Here is a 19596-nt window from a genome sequence, read left to right as displayed (position 1 = left end):
TAACAAATTTAGGCCAGGCACAGAGGCTCACACCTATAATCCCAGCACTTTCGGAGTCAGAGGAGGGAGGATACTTTGACACCAAGAATTTGAGACCAGCCTGGACAACATAGCGAGACCTTGTCTCTACAAAAAATAAAATAAAAAAATTAGCCAGGCATGGTGGCACATGCCTATAGGCCCAGCTATTCAGGAGTCTAAGGCGGGGAGATCACTTGAGCCCAGGAGGTCAAGGCTGCAATGAGCTATGATCGTGCCACTGCACTGCAGCCTGGGTGACAGAGCAAGACTTCATGTCTTTTAAGTGAATGAATGAATGAATGAATAATAAGTTTTTTGAAAAAAAAGATGATGACGGTCATGGAGCCGGGAGGTAGAGTAGTCCCCCCTTATCTGCAGAAGATATGTTCCAAGACCCCCACTGGATGCCTAAAACCACAGGTAGTACTGAACCCTATATACAGTACTGTTTTTACCTATGCATGCATAAGTTCAATTTACAAATTAGGCACAGTAAGAGATTAACAACAACAATAATAAAATAGAATAATTATAGCAATATAATATAATAAAAGTTATATGAATGTGGTCTCCCTCTCAAAATATCTTAATTGTACTATATTCACCCATTTTGGGGCCATGGTTGACTATGGGAAACAAACCGTGGAAAGTGAAATCACAGATAACGGGGTACTATTGTTGTTTTTTTTTTCATGGCAGTTGTATGACTTGAGGTTTTTATTGGTTGAAAAAAAAATAAACCTAGCTGGAATTTGTTTACTGAGTAGAATTAATGTCTTGCTAAGGAAAAAAGGGAGACTAAAAATACAATGAAACTTTTCAACTGCACGAACTATCTGAGAAGAGTTAAAATTTAATGAGAACTATCTTTAGAAGCATTAATTATTATAATAGTGGTTTGTTGTGTTTCTAGATATTTGTAGCTATCCTTTGGAATTGGAGGTGGGATTTCTTTTAACGGGTTAATGGTGTTCATTTTCTTATACTTTAACTGTGAATAAAAGGCAAATCTTACATATCTCACAATCCTCATTGAAGATTGGAAAATTCAAAACTGAATGGCCAAAAGTTGCCAGGCCTTTATTCTCACTAGATTTCATAATGATTTGCAGATCTTTCTAGCACACTTCGAAACTTTTGTTTTAGATTGCACAAGATAGTTTTCTTCTCTAAGATCAGAATTACGACTGGGCACAGTGGTTCGTGCCTATAATCCCAGAACTTTGGGAGGCCAACGCAGGAGGAATCACTTGAGCCCAGGAGTTGGAGACCAGCCTAGGCAACATAGTGAGACCTTGCCTCCACAAAAAATTAAAAAATTAGGTCTGGTGGTGCACTCCTGTAGTCCCAGCCACTTGGGAGGCTGAGGTTGGAGGATCGCTTGAGCCTGGGAGTTTGAAGCTGCAGTGAGCTATGATCAAGCCACTGCACTCCAGCCTGGGTTACAGAGAGAGACTCTGTCAAAAAAAAAAAAAATTTGAGGTGAGGATTTGATTGTGATTAGTAACTTTTTTTATGTCAAAGTTGGTACCATAGATAAGTGACAGTTGTTGAACTGAAAGGGCCAGATATTACATTTTTAAAAGAATAAATCTCAGTTCTCCGAACGATCAATATAGTTAACTCGGGAAGCAGTGAACTTACAACTCAAGTGTAGATATGTAGTATTAATTACATTAATGTATATTAATTTCTTTTATGCATCTTAACTCCAGAAGAGCACAATGATTTTAAAAAAAGAAATTTGATCCTGCCCTAATACCTCCAGGACATACTCTCCTAGTTTTTCATTCAATTACATGGATTAACAAGGGTTGACAAACTTTCTCTGTAAAGGGCCAGATAGTAGATATTTTAGCCTTTGCAGGCCATACGTCTCTGCAACATCTATTCAGTTCTCCTGCTGTAGTGGGAAAGCAGCCACAGGCATTATGGAAAGAAACGAGCATGACTGTGTTTCAGTAAAAACTTTATTTTCAAAAATAAGAGGTGGTCCAGATTTGGTCTATACACTGTAGTTTACTAACCCCTGGATAGGAAATTGGATGTATGACTGTTTTTTTGTTGGTTTTTTTTTTTTTTTTTTGAGACAATCTCTCTCTGTCGCCCAGGCTAGAGTGCAGTGGCACAATCTCAGCTCACTGCAAGCTCCACCTCCCAGGTTTATGCCATTCTCCTGCCTCAGCCTCCCAAGTAGCTGGGACTACAGGCGTGCGCCACCATGCCCGGCTAATTTTTTGTATTTTTTAGTAGAGATGAGGTTTCACCGTGTTAGCCAGGATGGTCTCCATCTCCTGACCTCGTGATCCACCCACCTCAACCTCCCAAAGTGCTGGGATTACAGGCATGAGCCACTGTGCCCGGCCAGATGTATGACATGTTTTTACAATTACAGTTTGTCTCTTTAAAAGAGTTATTAATTAATATAAATAAGAATGATCACATCTCATTTCTTATCAGCAAGACCTTGGTTATATCACTGAGACTATTTTTTAAGTTTCTGCCCATATGTGGTGGCTTCTTCAATTATTACGATGAATTGAAAAAACAAAAAATCTTTAAAAAAAAAAAACCAATTTCCTTATTTTGATACATCTGGGGTTTAGACTCTTGAATCTTCTACTGTAATAGCAAGTAAATAGCAGTCTGATAAAGAAATGTTTCTGAGAGTATAGCCACCCTCTAATTAATGTATATGGCTTTTCCCTTCTTAGGTAAAAAGGTATACATGATTATCATTAAAAAGTTAAAACATATGAAGTTAAAAGTTAGGGTGTTCCTTCTCCATCCATTCATCAGAAGTAATCACTGATGATAGTTTGTTGTTTGTTGTGTATATTTCCAGGCCCTTTTCTATATGTACCAATAACACCAAAGATTTCTGCAGATCCATCATAGACATATATATAAATGATAACTTAGAATACTTAATATTTTCCGTTTTCTTCCCTATCACAGATCTCTATGTTAGTACAGGTTGAGTATCTCTTACCCAAAATGCTTAGGAGCAGAAATGTTTCCAATCTCAGATATTTTTGGATTTTGGAACAATTGCATTACATGTACTTACTGGTTAGCATCCCACATCCAGAAGTCCAAAATGCTCCAATGAGTGTTTCCTTTGAGTGTCGTGTTGGCACTCAGGAAGTTTTGGATTTTGGAGCATATTGGATTTTCAGATTAGGGATGCTCAACCATATATAGAGAGGTCTTCCTTCCTTATTCTTGTAATGTCCGCGTTGGATGGGTATGTAATTTATTTAACTGTTTCATTCTTTGTGGGCATGTATAGTGTTTTTTATTTTGTATTATTACTATATAGTGCAGCAGTGTTTTTGGAACATTTCTGTGGTACATTTTATTATTTCTATTATGGATTCCTATAAATGAATTGCAAGAGTCAAAGGGTTCATGTGAAATCTTTATTCTTTTATTTCAATGAATGCCTATTTAAATTTTCTTTCTGGATTTTCTCATTTTCAGGAGAACTCTCACCCTCCTCCCCAGCAGCCTTCCCAGCCAGTGAAAGATACAGTGCAAGGTATACTGTTTTCTCAGTGTATATATTTATTCACTAGAATGACAATTTTATTTTTATTGTATGTATTTAAGCAGCTGCTTACAAGTGTAAATTAAGGCTTTGTATGATTTTTGGCTAATAAAGTATGTCCAAATACCATGGACATAGTCCCCTAGGAATAGTCTCAAAATACTGTATTTTGCAAAATAACTGGTCTGAAATCTTTAAAAAAAAAAAAAAAAAAAAAATCATCATGAAAGCCGGAAGAAAGGAAAAAGAAAAGAGGCAGTGAAACTGTTTTAGATGAATGGAGTTTAAGCATGACAGCTAAATGCATTCCATGATCCCTGCTTGGCTCTTAAATTTAGGGGAAAAAATACTAGAAAGGATATTACTGAGACAACTAGAGAAATTTGAAGAAGCGATGTATGCTAGATAATATTTTATCAATGTTAAAAGATATTTTGAGTGTAATAATGTCATTGGGGTTATGGAAGAGAACATCCTTGTTTTTAGGAGATACATGCTGACCTTTAGGAAGTGAACAGTTGCAATGTTTGCAACTTACTCTCCAGTGTTTAGGGGAATAATGTACATATAGAGAGAAGGAAGGAGAAAACAAATATTGTCAGTTGGTGAACTTTATTGATGGGCATATGTTTAATTTTATTATTATTTGAAATTTTCTATAGATACTAAACTTTTCAAAACATTGGGAAAATAGAGAATAACAAACCAAATTTGGCTTTCAGGTCATAAATCAATTTCACCAACAGCCTAAGTTAGGTAACAGGAACTCTTATAATGGAGATAGGGAAACAATTTTTAAAACTTTGGTGTGTGTTATTGATGTCCTTAATAACCTTAATATGAACCTTTATGTCATTGATGGGTAAACTCAAGGGTTGCTCCCAGTTTGTGGATGCTAGACTATTTGGATTTGGGTTTAAATGATTAATCTTTGAAGAATTCACCCTTGGTGAATTTTTGAACCACTTCCACTAGGCTATCTTAAGATTAAGGTGTCGTCTGGCTAGATTTGCCAAGTACTTCTTGACTTTTCGGCTATTTTTTCTAACTTTGAGTCTAGATGATCAGAACTTTCATGCTTTGGAGTCAAGAATAAAATTTAAAATGTCCCAGCAGCTTAGTAAAGTAGTCCAAAGAAGAAGAAATCTGTAGAACTGAAAAGAACAGTTCTCTGCTCAATGCTGAGCTGAATACACAGCAGCAAAAAGGTCCAAAATGAGAAAAATAATCATAACATGGGATATATTAAAAGGATCATGACCTCTGTTAGCCATCCTCTTAAGAATTATGCCCATTTTACAATGAGTAAAGTTTCTAACTTACTAAGTGGTGTGGGCCTTCCTTGTGTTCCTGAAGTTAGATTTAAACTGAATTCGTAATGGAATACCACAAACCACTGTATACCAACACTTTGGATAACCTAGATGAAATGGACAAACTCCTAGAAAGATACAAACTACTAAAAACAGACTTAAGAAGAAATAGAAAATCAGAGTAGATCTATAACACGTAAAAGGTTTGAATTAGTTATCAAAAAACTACTCACAAAGAAATGCCCAGGAGTAGAAGGTTTCACTGCTGAATTCTACTTAGCCTTTAAAAAAGAAATTAGCACTAGCATTTATTATGGTCAACTGATATTCAGGGTACCAAGACAATTTGATGGAGAATGAATAGTCTTTTGCACAAATGATGCTGAGACAACTGGATATCCACATGCAAAAGAATGACATTGTTCCCCCTACCTCATGCAAAATAACATATAAAATTTTTTTAAATTTGCAAAAGTAGATATTTTTAATGCATTATGGGAATATACTATTTAAGGAAACCTTATTAGCATATGTGACAATAGCAATCTGTAGAGTAGTTTCCTTAAGAAGCTTCTCTGTTTTGGTTATCTTTCTTTTCTCAGATATGGCATTAATTGATGATAATCTTTGGCTTTTTCTTTTTCTTTTTTTTTTTATGCTTTCAGAAGTGACCAAAGTACGAAGAAATCTTTTCAACCAGGAATTGCGTTCCCCTTCAAAGAGATCACTAAAGCGGGGATTGCCTAGAAGCCATTCTGTGTCAGCTGTGGAAGGTCTAGAGGATAAACTTGACAACTTCAAGAAGAACAAAGGTACCACATTTCAGAATAGCTAGGAAAAAGGAAAAGGTTATTCTGTAAGATTGGTAGTAATGTACTGTCTTTCTTTCCTGATTTAGTAATTTGAGTCTTCTTCCCTCTTTTTTCTTTCAGTCTAGCTAAAGGTTTGTCAATTTTGTTAATCTTTTTTTTTTTTTTTTTTTTTTTTTTTTGGAGACAGGGTCTTCCTCTATCACCCAGGTTGGAGTGCAGTGGCACAATCTCGGCTCACTGCAGCCTCCACCTCCCAGGCTCAAGTGATTCTCCCACCTCAGCTCCTAAGTAGCTGGGACTACAGGTGTACACCACCACACCCAGCTAATTTTTTGTATTTTTTTGTAGAGATGGAGTCTCATCATGTTGCCCAGGCTAGTCTCAAACTCCAAGCTCAAATGATCTGCCCTCCTCGGCCTCCCACAGTTGCTGGGATTATAGGCATGAGCCACCACACCCAGTCAATTTTGTTAATCTTTTCAAAGAATTTACTTTGGTTTATTGATTCTTCTCTATTGGTTTTCTTTGTCTTTTTTTTTGAGACAGAATCTCTCTCACTCTGTCTCCTGGGCTGGAGTGCAGTGGCGTGATCTCGCCTTACTGCAACCTCTGCCTCCCAGGTTCAAGCGCTTCTCCTGCCTCAGCCTCTCCAGTAGCTGGGATTATAGGCATGTGCCACCACGCCTGGCTAATTTTTGTATTTTTATTGTATTTTTAGTAGAGACGGGGTTTCACCATGTTGAGCAGGCTGGTCTCCAACTCCTGACCTCAAGTGATCTGCCCACCTCAGCCTCCCAAAGTGCTGAGACAGGTGTGAGCTACCACATCTAGCCTCTGTTGGTTTTCTAATTTCAGTTTCATTTTTTTTCCCCCTCTATTGGCTTTGGTTTTTGTTTGCTATTTTTCTACTTTTTTAAGGTGAAGTTTAAGCTATTGATTTGAGATCTTTTTTAATAAAGCACTGCTTTAGGCATATCCTATAAATTTTGATATGATTTGTTTTTGTTTTCATCATCTCAAGATATTTTCAAATTTCCCTTGTGATTTCTTCTTTGATCCATTGGTTATTTCGGAGTGCATTCATTTCCACGTACATATATTTCCTAAATTCTCTTCTCTATTCTAGTTTCATTCTATTGTAAAACATACTTTGTATGATTTCAGTCTTTTGAAACTTGAGACTTATTTTATGGCTTAACATTTGGTCTACTCTAGAGAATGTTTAATGTGTGCTTGAGAAGAATATGAAAGATTCTGTAGATGTGTGTTTGGTCTAGTTGATTTATGGTATTATTCAAGTCTTCTGTTTCCTTGTTGAGCTTCTATTTTATTGTTTATTCATTATTCAAAGTGGCATATTAAAGTCTCCAGCTATTACTGTTGAATTGTTTATTTCTCCCTTCAGTTCTGTCAATTTCTGCTTCTTGTATTTTGAGACTCTGTTCTTAGGTATATATGTTAATAATTATTATGTCTTCTTGATCAATTAAACTTCTTACCAGTAGGTAATGTACTTTGTCTTTTGTAACCTTTCTTAGCTTACAGTCTGTTTTGTCTGACAATAATACAGCTCCCCACTCACCAGCTCTTTTGCATAGGATATCTTTCATTGTCCTTTTACTTTCAACCTTAGTGTCTTTGTATCTAAATTAAATATCTTATAGACCTCATAGAGTTGGATCATGTTTTTTTAATCCATTCCGCCTATCTCTGCTTTTCAATTGCAGTGCTTAATCCACTTCTATGAATGTAATTACTAATAAGGAACAACTGCCATTTTCTATGTTTTATGCCTTTTTGTTTCTCAATTCCTCAATTCCTGTTTTTTGTATTTAGCTGATTTTTTGTAGTGTACTAGTTTAATTCCCTTCTTTCTTTTTCTGTATATTTTTAAGTTGTTTTCTCAGTGGTTACCTTGGAGATCACAATTAGCATCTTAAGCTTAAATGAACCTGGCTTTATGAATAAAGCCAACCTCTTTTCAATAATATATACTCTGCTACTATATATTTCTGTCTCTCCTTCTTTATATTGTTGTAGACTGCATCTTTATACATTGTGTACCTGTTAATACAGACTTAAATTATGTAGGATTTAAAAAAAAAACAAAATTACCATAATGTTGGCTTTTGTATTTATGTAGTTACCTTTACCATTGCTTTTTATTTCTTCTTGTGGCTTTGAGTTATTGTCTAGTACCTTTCATTTTAGTTTTTCTTATAGGGTGAGTCTACTGATTATGAACTCCCTCAGCTTTTATCTGTTTGGAAATGTCTTACTTTCGACTTTATTCCTGAAGGACGTAGAATTTTTGGTTGACAGTTTTTTTTTCCCCCCTCCAGAACTTCAAATGTGACATCCACTGCCTTCTGGTCTCCCAAATTTCTGATGAGAAATCAACTATTAATCTTATTAAGCTGCTTCTCTATTGCTGCTTTCCAGATTCTCTCTTTGTCCTTGGGTTTCAACACTTCAACTACAATGTGTCTCAGTGTGAATCTCTTTGAGTTTATTCTGCTTGGAGTTCATGGAACTTCTTGGATGTATATGTTCATGTCTTTCATCAGATTTTGGAAGCTTTTAACCATTATTTCTTCAAAAAATTTTCTGCTGCTTTTGGTCTCATTTCCTCATTGGACTCACATGATGTATGTGTTGGTACACTTGACAGTGTCCTACAGGTCCCTCAGACTTTGTTCTTTTTTTTTTAATTGTTTTTTCTTTCTGCTTAGGCTGGATAATTTCAATTACCTTATCTTCAAGTTCACTGATTCTTCTGCCAGCTCAAATCTGTGGTTGACCCATCTAGTTAATTTTTTCATTTCAGCTCCAGAATTTCTACTGGATTCTTTTTTATCATTTCTATTGCTTTATTGATATTCTCATTTTGTTCATACATTATTTTCCTGATTTCCATTAGTTTCTTAATATATGGTTTAAGTGAGCTCATTGTGTGTATTTAGAGAGGTTGATTTAACATCCTTGATTAGTAATTCCAATGTCTTGGCTTCCTTAGTGACGGTTTCTGCCAAATTCTCTTTTCTGGTAAATAGGCCATACTTTCCTGCTTCTTTGTATACTTTGTAATTTTTTGTTGAGGACTAGTTATTAGGGATATTATAATGTGGTAACTGCGTGGAGGTCAGATTCTGTCACCCCTCAGGGATTCCTATTCTTTGCTTATTAAGGACTTCAGCTATTCATTTGTGCCTTTTCCGAACTATTTGTGTAAAGTATGTATACCTTGTTATGTGTGGTCACTGAAGTTTCTGTCTTTTATCTCTGTGGTCAGCCAATGACCTAAGAAGGATTTCCTTAAAGGTCTGATTCAAACAAGGAGTGGGGGGAAGGTGTGTCTGTCCCTTAATCTTCTGATAATTGGGAGAAACCCACTGTAGCCTAAGACAGCTAAAACCAAGGCAGTGTGTGCACTGCTCCTACAGGAATCTGCCTGATTGACCAAAGCATGTAACCCCCAATTTTTGGAGGACCAGGTCCTCACTGTCTGCCCTAGCACCAACCAGCTGCTCCTGGAATGTGGGCTGCTATCCCAATAGCTACAGCAGGGCTGAGAAAAGGGAAATGGTAGCTAGTTCACGCACATGCACATCATTCCCTTCCTAAAGATCAGCAGCCTCTCCCATCATCAAGCACTTCCCAGGTTATTAACAAGTATTCAATCAAGTTCACAGGTTCCAAAATAGTGAATTCTGATCTTTTTTTCTAGTTTACTAGTTATTTTGGTTGAGGGACTGACCCCTAGAGCTTTCTTCTCCATCAACCTCACTCCCCCTGGAAATTACAATTATGATATTAACTTATAACAGCCTAGTTCTCATTGATACCAATTTAACTTTGATAGTTTATAAAAACTTTGCTATTGTGTAGTTCTGACTATCCCTTCTTAGTTCTATATTGTCATGCAAATTACATCTATACATTGTATGCCCATCCACACTGATTTATAATCATTACTCTGTCTTTTAAATAACAGGTGGGAACAGTTACAAATAAAAAACACTTTTATAATGTTTTTCTTGTATAGTTACCTTTACCAGTGCTGTTTAACTCTTTATGTGGATTTGAGTTACCCTAGTGCCCTTTCCTTTCAGCCCATAGGACTCCTTTTAGTATTCTTTATAGGGTAGGTCTGCTAATGACAAATTCTGTTTTATTTTGTTTCAATCTGAGAATGTGCTGATTTCTTCTTCATTTTTGAAGAATATTTTTATTGGGTATAGAATTCCTGGTTGACAGTCTTTTTTTCTCTCAGTACTTTGAGTATGTCATTACACTGCCTTTTGTCCTTTGTTTCTGATGAGAAAGCAGCTGCTAATCTCATCAAGGATCTATACACAATGAATAGCTAGCTGCTCTCTGACTCCTTTCAAGATCTTCTCTTTTTCACTTTTGATAGTTTGATTATGATTTGTCTGGGTTTGGGTCTCTTTCACTTTATTCTACTTATATTGAGTTTCTTAAATGTGTAGTGTCTTTCATCAGATTTGGGTCATTTTTAGCGAATATTTATTCAGATATTCTTTCTACCTCTTCCTTTGTATCCTTTCCTTCTGGACTTCCGGTATGTGTGTGTTGTTGTGCTTGATGATGTCACAAGTGTCTGAAGCTCTGTTCATTTTTCTTCATTCTTTTGTCTTTATTTTCCTTAGACTGGATTATCTCAATTAACCTGTCTTCAAATTTGTTGACTCTTTCTTCTGCCACCTCAAATCTACTTTTCATTTTTGTTATACTTTTTAACTCTAGAATTTCTATTTGCTTTTTTTTTTTTTTTTTTTTTTTTTTTTAACGATTTCCGTCTGTTGATATTCTATTTGGCAAGTCATTGGACTCATGTTTTAGATCTTTAGATATGATTTTCTTTAGTTATTTGAACATATTTAAAACAGCTGATTTAAAGTCTTGTTCTAATAAGTTCAATGTCTGGACTTTTCTCAGGGACAGATTCTATTGCTGATTTTTTTTCCCCCTGTGAATGGGCCATACTTTTGTGTTTTGTTTCTTTGCATGACTCATAATTTTGTTGACAACTGGATTTATTTTATATTATTTTATTTTATTTTATTTATTTTTTGAGATGGAGTCTTGCTCTGTCACTCAGGCTGGAGTGCAGCGGTATGATCTCAGCTCACTGTAGCCTCAACCTCCCTGGCTTCCTGGCTTAAGCAATCCTCCCACCCCCCTCGGCCTTCCAAGTAGCTAGCTGGACTAAGGCATACACCACCACTCTTGGCTAATTTTTGTATTTTTTTGTAAAGATGTAGGTTTCACCACGTTGGCCAGGCTTGTCTTGAACTCCTGAACTCAAGCAATCCGCCTGCCTTCGCCTCTCAAAGTTCTGGGATTACAGGCATGAGCCACTGCACCCAGCATGGATATTTTAAACAATATAATGAGGCACCTCTAAGAATCAGACCCACCCCACCCCTGCCAGGATTTGTTGTTGTTTTTGCTTAGTGACTTTTCTGAACTATTTGTTTAAATTTTGTATTCTTTGTCATGTGTGGCCACTAAAGCCTCTGCTCAGTTGTCTTAGTGGTCAGCTAATGATTGGACAGAGATTTCCTTAAATGCCTGGAACCCACAAGTTTCACAGCCCCTGCTGAGGGGTTCTTTGTGTGTTGGGTCATGCCTTCAACACTCAGCCAGGCAGTTTAGAATTCCACTTCACTTTCTGTTTTGCCAGAGCCTCAAGGTTAGCCATAGGTGGCAGCTTACAGGCTTCTCAAGTGTATCCTTGGCAACAGTGCTACACATGTGTGTGGACTTTTGGATGCCTAAGAATGTCGTCAGAGGTTTGCAAAGTCCCCTGTGATGTCTCATTCCCCAATTTTCCCAGTTAAACTTTTGGCCAGCTTGTTATTGCACCAAATGTTACCACCACCCCAGGCAGCTGTGACATTTAACAGTTGCTGCTGATTGTTTTCAGTAAATGCTGTCAGGGAAAAAGGTGGTTGACCTGTTCTGATTCAGGTCAAATCAAGACAAGCCTCGATTTGAGTAGGATTCTACAGGGAACTGCCTGACAGGTTAATGGATGACAGTTATCTGAGAATGGAGTTTTGGAGGAGCTCCAGCCCCATTCTGCCCTGTCCAGAGGCTGCTGGGCTGTTGGTTTTCACTGTGATTATGGGCAGTTGATTTTTAAAGCTACCCTAGGGCTAGGGGGAAGGGGTGGGGACTAAGGCAAGTTAAAGCTTCCTGAGATTCAACCATTTTTCTTGAACAAATACACCCTAGATTGTTGCAAACCTTTAGTTAATGTTCAGAGTTCTGGAAAAGTTGATTTTTGACCATTTTTCCCAGTGATCTCTGTTCCTTTGTGGAGGAGAGTGTTCAGAGGTCCTTACCTCACCATTCTTACTGGCATCACTCTTCTTTACAAGTCATTTTAAGCTCACTTTAAAATCAGTCCTCTCGTAAGTAGCTTGGCTGCCTACTCTACTGAGAAATGTTGTGCCACCTAGGTTTATCTTAATAATTAACATTTATTTGGCATATCAGCATTTTCACATATTTCATTTAATCATAAATACTAGAACCACCAATTAGGTGTTAGTCTTAACAAGTGAGCAGTTTTCATTTTTTCAGTATTGCTTATGAGATAAAATTTTATATTTATATTGTCCTTTTTTTTTTTTGAGATGGAGTCTCCCTCTGTTGCCCAGGCTGGAGTGCAGTGGCATGATCTTGGCACACTACAACCTCTGCCTCCTGGATTCAAGTGATTCTCCTGCCTCAACCTCCCAAGTAACTGGGCTTATAGGCACGTGCCACCTCGCCCAGTTAATTTTTGTATGTTTAGTAGAGACAGGCTTTCACCATGTTGGCCAGGCTGGTCTTGAACTCCTGACCTCAAGTGATCCGCCCTTGTTAGCCTCCCAAAGTGCTGAGGTTACAGGCATGAGCCATTGTGCCCAACCTATATTTAGATTCTTATGTCTTTTTTTTTGGAGATGGAGTCTGGCTCTATCACCCAGGCTGGAGTGCAGTGGCGTGATCTTGGCTCACCGCAAGTTCCACCTCCTGGGTTCACGCCATTCTCCTGCCTCAGCCTCCCCAGCAGCTGGGACTACAGGTGCCCGCCACCATGTCCGGCTAATATTTTTGTATTTTTAGTAGAGATGGGGTTTCACCATGTTAGCCATGATGATCTCGATCTCCTGACCTCATGATCCACCTGCCTCGGCCTCCCAAAGTGCTGGGATTACAGGCGTGAGCCACCACGCCCAGCCCTTATGTCATATTTTAATCTCTAATAGTGCTGACAAACTTCTATCGTGTTGAGTCCTGTAACCACAGAACTTAGCCCAAAGACCATTAAGATCCTCTCCAGCTAGGTAATAAGCTATACAGAAGTTCAAACTGCTCCCTTGGCCTTACTGCTGCTTCTTGATGAGGTTAAATGAAATTTATGATTTAAGCTGTTTTTACATTTTAGGTTATCACAAACTGCTGACTAAGAGTGTGGCCGAGACTCCAGTGCATAAGCAGATCTCCAAAAGGCTGTTGCATAGACAAATCAAGGGCAGGTGAGTGACATCCCCATCCAGGCTTCTTCATACACCCACACCACCTCAAAACGACCTTGTGGGCCACTACTTGGCTTCTCTTGACCTTCATGATTTAAATCTTAACTATGCTGCTTAAAACCAAAGAGCAGTCTATAAGCTCTCCATGGGAGCAGGAGAACCATATAAAATGTACACTTGTCTGGCCTCAATTATTCTGAGATTTATCCATGTTGCTGCATGCAATAGTTCATCCTGTTTTATTGCTGAGAAGTATTTCATGGAATAGATACTCCACGGTTTTTAAATCCATTCCTCTGTGAACATGGGGAAGGTGGAAGTCTGGGATCCCAAATCGGCCTTTGCTGACAGAGGTGTAGGTGGGGCTGCAGTTTTTTCTGCAGCGATTGGTTGGAGTAGGGCAATTACTGTCTCAAAGTTTTCTGTCTTGCTTGGCTGACCCTTTCCTAGTTCTTTGGCTTGAGAGCTCTCCTTCCTTGGGGCATCTGTAGCCTGCTCCTGGTATACCTGAGTTGTCAGCTTCTCTGGCACCCAGTCTAGGGGTGTAGGCAGCAAACAGAAAAACCCAGGGAGTTCACTGCCCTCCTCAGTCCCAAAGTCCCCAGCCAGGCTGCCTTCTCTCTGCCTTTCAGAATTGTCTTCTGCTCATTGTATAGATAATGTCATGGGTTTTTAGCTTGATTTCAAGGATAATAGAAGCACACCTACTTCATTTTGTCAGGAACCCATCTTGACGTTATTTGTATATGGATTTTACACACTTGTGAAGTTTATAGGTTAAATTGCAAAAAGTGAAATTGGTGGGTCAGAGGCATATATATTTTTAATTAAATTTTTTATAAAGTCCTTGACACATTGGCAGAAATTAAGGCTCTTAAACAGAAACTTGAATGTTGGTGCTCATTACTGTGATAGTCTGATAGTTTAGTATAAGTTTTTAATACATTAATGGGGTTTATAGTTCTGATGTTGTAAAATTGCTTTCCAAAAAAAAAAACAAAAGCAAAACAAAGCCACATTCTACCATCTCACTCTTTTTTTGAGTCAGAGTCTCGCTCTGTCACTCAGGCTGGAGTGCAGTGGCACAATCCCAGCTCACTGCAACCTCTGCCTCCCGGGTTCAAGCGATTCACCTACCTCAGCCTCCAGAGTAGCTGGAACTACAAGTGTGAGCCACCGCACCCAGCTGATTTTCTTTTTTTTTCTTTTTTGAGACTGAGTCTTGCTCTGTCACCAGGCTGGAGTGCAGTGGCACGATTCTGGCTCACTGCAACCTCTGCCTCCCAGGTTCAAGTGATTCTTCTGCCTCAGCCTCCCAAGTAGCTAGGACTACAGGTGCACACCACCATGCCCAGCTAATTTTTGTATGTAAAGATGGGGTTTCACCATGTTGGCCAGTCTAGTCTCAAACTCCTGACCTCAAGTGATCTGCCCGTTCAAGTGATTCTTCTGCCTCAGCCTCCCAAGTAGCTGGGACTACAGGTGCACGCCACCACGCCCAGCTAATTTTTGTATGTAGAGATGGGGTTTCACCATGTTGGCCAGGCTGGTCTCGAACTCCTGACCTCAAGTGATCTGCCCATCTGAGCCTCCCAAGGTGCTGGGATTACAGGCGTGAGACACTGTGGCCAGCCTCCTGCTTGGCAATAATCACGTATGAGAGCACTGGTGTTTCCAGCACTGGTGTTATCAGACCCCTTGATCTTTGTGATCTTGTTAAGTGAGAAGCTGCCTCTCTCCTTAATAAGTGTTAATTACAAGTGGTAGGGAATAATCCTTGTGCATGTGGTTCCTTGAGGTCCTCTGATCCTGGTCCTGATATTGGTGTTGTTGAAGAGTCCCCTGAAAAAGGAGATGGTAAGTGTTATCTCTTTTTGTTTTTAATGCAATCTACCCAGCTTCTATGAAAACCTTTTTGCATGTATTGTTACTTGGCATATCCTAAGATATTTTACAGAAATTGTGATGGCTCTGAGTCCACAATGCAGCTCAGTAAATATTTATAAGTGAATGTTCTTTTACATAGAAGGTAGTGAGAGAATTCCTGGAAAAGAAATATTTTTTTTACACAATAGATATGAAATTCAGAATGAGGGCTAAACTGTGTTATACAAAGTACTATGACTTATTTTATTTAATTTATTTTTTTTATTATTATTATTTTTTTGAGACGGAGTCTCGCTCTGTCGCCCAGGCTGGAGTGCAGTGGCGCGATCTCGGCTTGCTGCAAGATTCGCCTCCCAGGTTCATGCCATTCTCCTGCCTCAACCTCCAGAGTAGCTGGGACTACAGGCCCCCGCCACTGCACCCGGCTAATTTTTTGTATTTTTAGTAGATATGGGGTTTCACCATGGTCTCCATCTCCTGACCTCGTGATCTGCCCGCCTCGGCCTCCCAAAGTGCTGGGATTTCGGGCTTGAGCCACTGTGCCTGGTGACTATATATACTTAAAAGTATATATAGCTTTTTTGGAGCTTTTCACTACATATTTTTGCAAGAAGACAGGGAAATTCTTTACTGGGGAGTGTCTTTTCTGAGGCATTATCTTTGCTGCTGCACCTTATATATCTGTGTATTCTATGCCCCCAACACACAGTGCCTGGCACATAGCAGGTGATCAGTAAGCACATGTTGAATGAGGGTGAGCAGCAGGTGTGGTGGTTCGTGCCTGTAATCCCAGCACTTTGGGAAGCCAAGTGGGGAGAATCACTGGCCAGGAGTTTGAGACCATCTTAGGCAACACAGCGAGATGCTGTCTCTATAAAAAAAATTTTAAAAATCAGCTGGGCGTGTTGGCATACTCCTGTGGTCCCAGCTTCTTGGGAGACTGAGGTGAGAGGATCTCTTGAGCCCAGGAGTTCAAGGCTGCAGTGAGCTATGATCGTGCCTCTGCATTCCAGCCTAGCAACAGAGCAAGACTATGTCTCTAAAAAATAAAATAATAAAAATATACCTGATGAAGGAGGGGTTTTAAAAAAAAACTAACTTCTAAGTTGCTCAAGTAATTCACATTTATTGTGGAAAAATCAGGAAATACAGAGAAGCCAAAAATTTTAAATCACTTGGTAATTCCACAACTCAGAAATACTCTAACATTTTAGCATATACTCTTACTGCTATTATTTCTATACAAATGCATGTAACATATACATATGAAACCTAATATAAATACTTGTTTTCACCCTACACCATTCTTTTTTTTTTTTTCGATGAGATGGACTCTGGCTCTGTTGCCCAGGCTGGAGTGCAGTGGCATGATCTCTGCTCACTGCAACCTCCACCTCCCAGGTTCAAGTGATTCTCCTGCCACAGCCTCCCAAGTAGCTGGGGTTACAGGTGCCCACCACCATACCTGGCTAATTTGTGTATTTTTGGTAGAGACAGGGTTTCACCATGTTGGTCAGGGTGGCTACACCATTCTTAAGGTGGAAGTAAATAAGACTTCTGAAGGTGATAGTCTAGTGGGTCAGGGTTTTTTTAATACCTTGTTGGGACCGTGTATCAAACCCCTCTTAGTTTTTTAAGAGACACTTCACAAGTCTCTTAAAGCTAATAGCTTGTTGAATTTCCATCTTATATGTGGTACTATATAAATTTTGCCCGTTTTTGGACAACATGAGAAAATGTCAAGCTTATAGTTCTCTTTGGTTACTTACTGTAGTTCTGATTTTACAGAAATAAGTTTGAGACGAAGTCCTCGAATCAAGCAGTTGTCATTTAGCAGGACACATTCTGCCTCCTTCTATTCTGTATCTCAGCCGAAGTCTCGAAGTGTGCAAAGAGTCCACTCTTTCCAGCAAGATAAGTCAGGTAACATACAGGCCCCTCTGCCTTCACAAGTCCGTGCTAACTTGGTGGGAAGTGTTTTTGGGAAAAGAAGCGTGAAATTTGGCATTTTCTTTCTTGACATTGGAGAAGTAGAATAGGTATGTCTAGTTGAGGTTCAGGGTGATGACTAGGTGAACAGTCCACGACCTTTGTAATCAGTCATCCCTTGGACTCCTATAGCTGGTCATCCATGCTATCGTTAGAGGTAGTTCGTTTATTCAAAAGGAACCTACCCATAATTTCCCATATGGACAGATCCTACACATCAGTATCTTAAGTGAAAGGTGGTATCTCTATTTATGTTCTTCATTCTTCTATCCATGGTTAGCTTGCTAATAGATTTGTGTTTCTTATTTTATCTTTTTTTGAGACAAGGTCTCACTCTGTCACCCAGGCTGGAGTGCAGTGGCACGAACACAGCTCACTGTAGCCTCAGCCGCCCAGGCTCAGGTGATCCTCCCACCTTAGCCTCCCAGGGAGCTGGGACTACAGCTGTGCACCACCACGCCCAGCTAATTTTTTGTGTTTTTAGTAAAGACTGGGTTTTACCATGTTGCCCAGGCTGGTCTTGAACTGCTGGGGTTAAGTTATCCATTTGCCTCGGCCAACAAGATATGTATTTTTATATTTACATATTAAATTATTTCAGTTGTCTACATTTTCTAACATAGGAACTGGGGTTAATATGTAGTCTTACTAAAATTCAAAAAGGCAGCAGTTATTGCAGTTGCTGACATAATTAGGTGGGATTTTCCCCTGAGTTGCTCTCAAAAATTGTTGCCATCTTTCTTTTATGAACTGACTGGGTTTTTCTTCTGTTTTGTTTGTTTGTTTGTTTGTTTGTTGAGATGGAGTCTCACTCTGTCGCCCAGGCTGAAGTGCAGTGGCGCGATCTTGGCTCACTTCAAACTCTGCCTCCCAGGTTCATGCCATTCACCTGCCTCAGCCTCCTGAGTAGCTGGGACTACAGGTGCCCATCACCACTCTCAGCTAATTTTTTTATATTTTTAGTAGAGACAGGGTTTCAGTGTGTTATCCAGGATGGTCTCAATCTCCTGACCTAGTGATCTGCCTGCCTTAGCCTCCCAAAGTGCTGGGATTACAGGCGTGAGCCACCGCACCTGGCCTTGTTTGTTTTTGAGATGGAGTTTCACTCTTGTTGCCTAGGCTGGAGTGCAATGGCGCAATCTCGTCTCACTGCAACCTCCACCTCCTGGGTTCAAGCAGTTCTCCTGCCTCAGCCTCCTGAGTAGCTGGGATTACAGGCCCCTGCCACCATGCCTGGCTAATTTTTTGTATTTTTAGTAGACATGGGTTTTGCTATGTTGGCCAGGCTGGTCTCGAACTCCAGACCTCAGGCCATCCACCTGCCTCAGCCTCCCAAAGTGCTGGGATTACAGGCATGAGCCACCGCGTCTAGCTGGCTGTTTTAATAGTATTGGAAGAACAGGAATTGAGAAAGAATTAAATGTTGCTGTTTTTGACTTGCAGACCAAAGAGAAAATTCTCCAGTCCAAAGTATTCGGTCTCCCAAGAGTCTTCTTTTTGGGGCAATGTCTGAGATGATCAGCCCCTCAGAAAAGGGTTCAGCTCGAATGAAAAAGCGTTCAAGAAATACTTTGGATTCGGAGGTACCTGCAGCTTACCAGGTATAATGTTTCTGTAATGTTTGAAATAATATAATCTCCTGAAACACAGAGACATGGCCAAGGAATTCAGAATCCATTAGGGAAAAGAAAGCGGGTGATCTCTAGATAATGCTAGAGATTGGAGGTGATTGGGTGGAGCCACATGAATGATTATTAGATATGTGGGAACTTCAAGCAGCAGGTTTGACTGAAGCCACGGTGGGGACGGTGGAGGAGGAGATAGAGAGCATCTCATTTGTTCTCTTGGCTTCGTCTACTATTTATATTATATACTACACAGATATCTTTCTGGAGTGTGTGACACTCATCTTTTCCATTTGATTGCCCACTCCATCCAGTCACCAACATTAGAAACCTGGAGTCATCCTTTTCCCTCTCCCCAGGCATAGCCAATCAGTCGAGTCCTGCCCATTTTATTTACAAACTTACTTTTTTTTTTTTTTTTTTTTTTTTTTTTTTTTTTTTTTTTTTTTTTGAGATAGAGTCTCTTTTGCACGGGCTGGAATGCAATGGCATGATCTCGGCTCACTGCAACCTCTGCCTCCCAGTTCAAGTGATTTTCCTGCCTTAGCCTCCTAAGTAGCTGGGATTACAGGCGCCCACCACAATGCCCAGCTAATTTTTGTACTTTTAGTAGAGATGGGGTTTCACCATGTTGGCCAGGCTGGTCTTGAACTCCTGACCTCAAGTGATCCATCCACCTCGGCCTCCCAAAGTGCTGGGATTACAGGCGTGAGCCACCACGCCCAGCCTACAAACTGACTCTTGTACCCACCCCCTCTTCTCCCTGCCTGCAATTCCTACCCTAATTCAGGTCTTCCTGGAACACTTCAACAGGCTTTTCCCTCTCAAAGGGAAATCCTCCACCCA

At 39.5% G+C, this 19596-nt stretch overlaps 1 protein-coding gene across 2 annotated transcripts in view; it reads left to right on the top strand.

Moving 5' to 3' along the window:
- The window catches only part of TICRR (TOPBP1 interacting checkpoint and replication regulator), a 54293-nt gene that overhangs the window by 29108 nt on the left and 5589 nt on the right, over positions 1 to 19596 (top strand). For both annotated transcript variants that reach the window (XM_037987699.2, XM_037987698.2), the window contains exons 14-19: positions 3505 to 3562; positions 5550 to 5696; positions 13159 to 13249; positions 15048 to 15106; positions 16925 to 17059; positions 18569 to 18726. In XM_037987699.2, coding sequence (XP_037843627.2) covers positions 3505 to 3562; positions 5550 to 5696; positions 13159 to 13249; positions 15048 to 15106; positions 16925 to 17059; positions 18569 to 18726 — 648 coding nt within the window. The remainder of the gene's footprint in view (positions 1 to 3504; positions 3563 to 5549; positions 5697 to 13158; positions 13250 to 15047; positions 15107 to 16924; positions 17060 to 18568; positions 18727 to 19596) is intronic.

The sequence above is a fragment of the Chlorocebus sabaeus genome, chromosome 29 (assembly GCF_047675955.1).
Source record: "Chlorocebus sabaeus isolate Y175 chromosome 29, mChlSab1.0.hap1, whole genome shotgun sequence".
NCBI classification, from domain to species: domain Eukaryota; kingdom Metazoa; phylum Chordata; class Mammalia; order Primates; family Cercopithecidae; genus Chlorocebus; species Chlorocebus sabaeus.
This window is presented reverse-complemented; position numbering and strand designations above follow the sequence as displayed.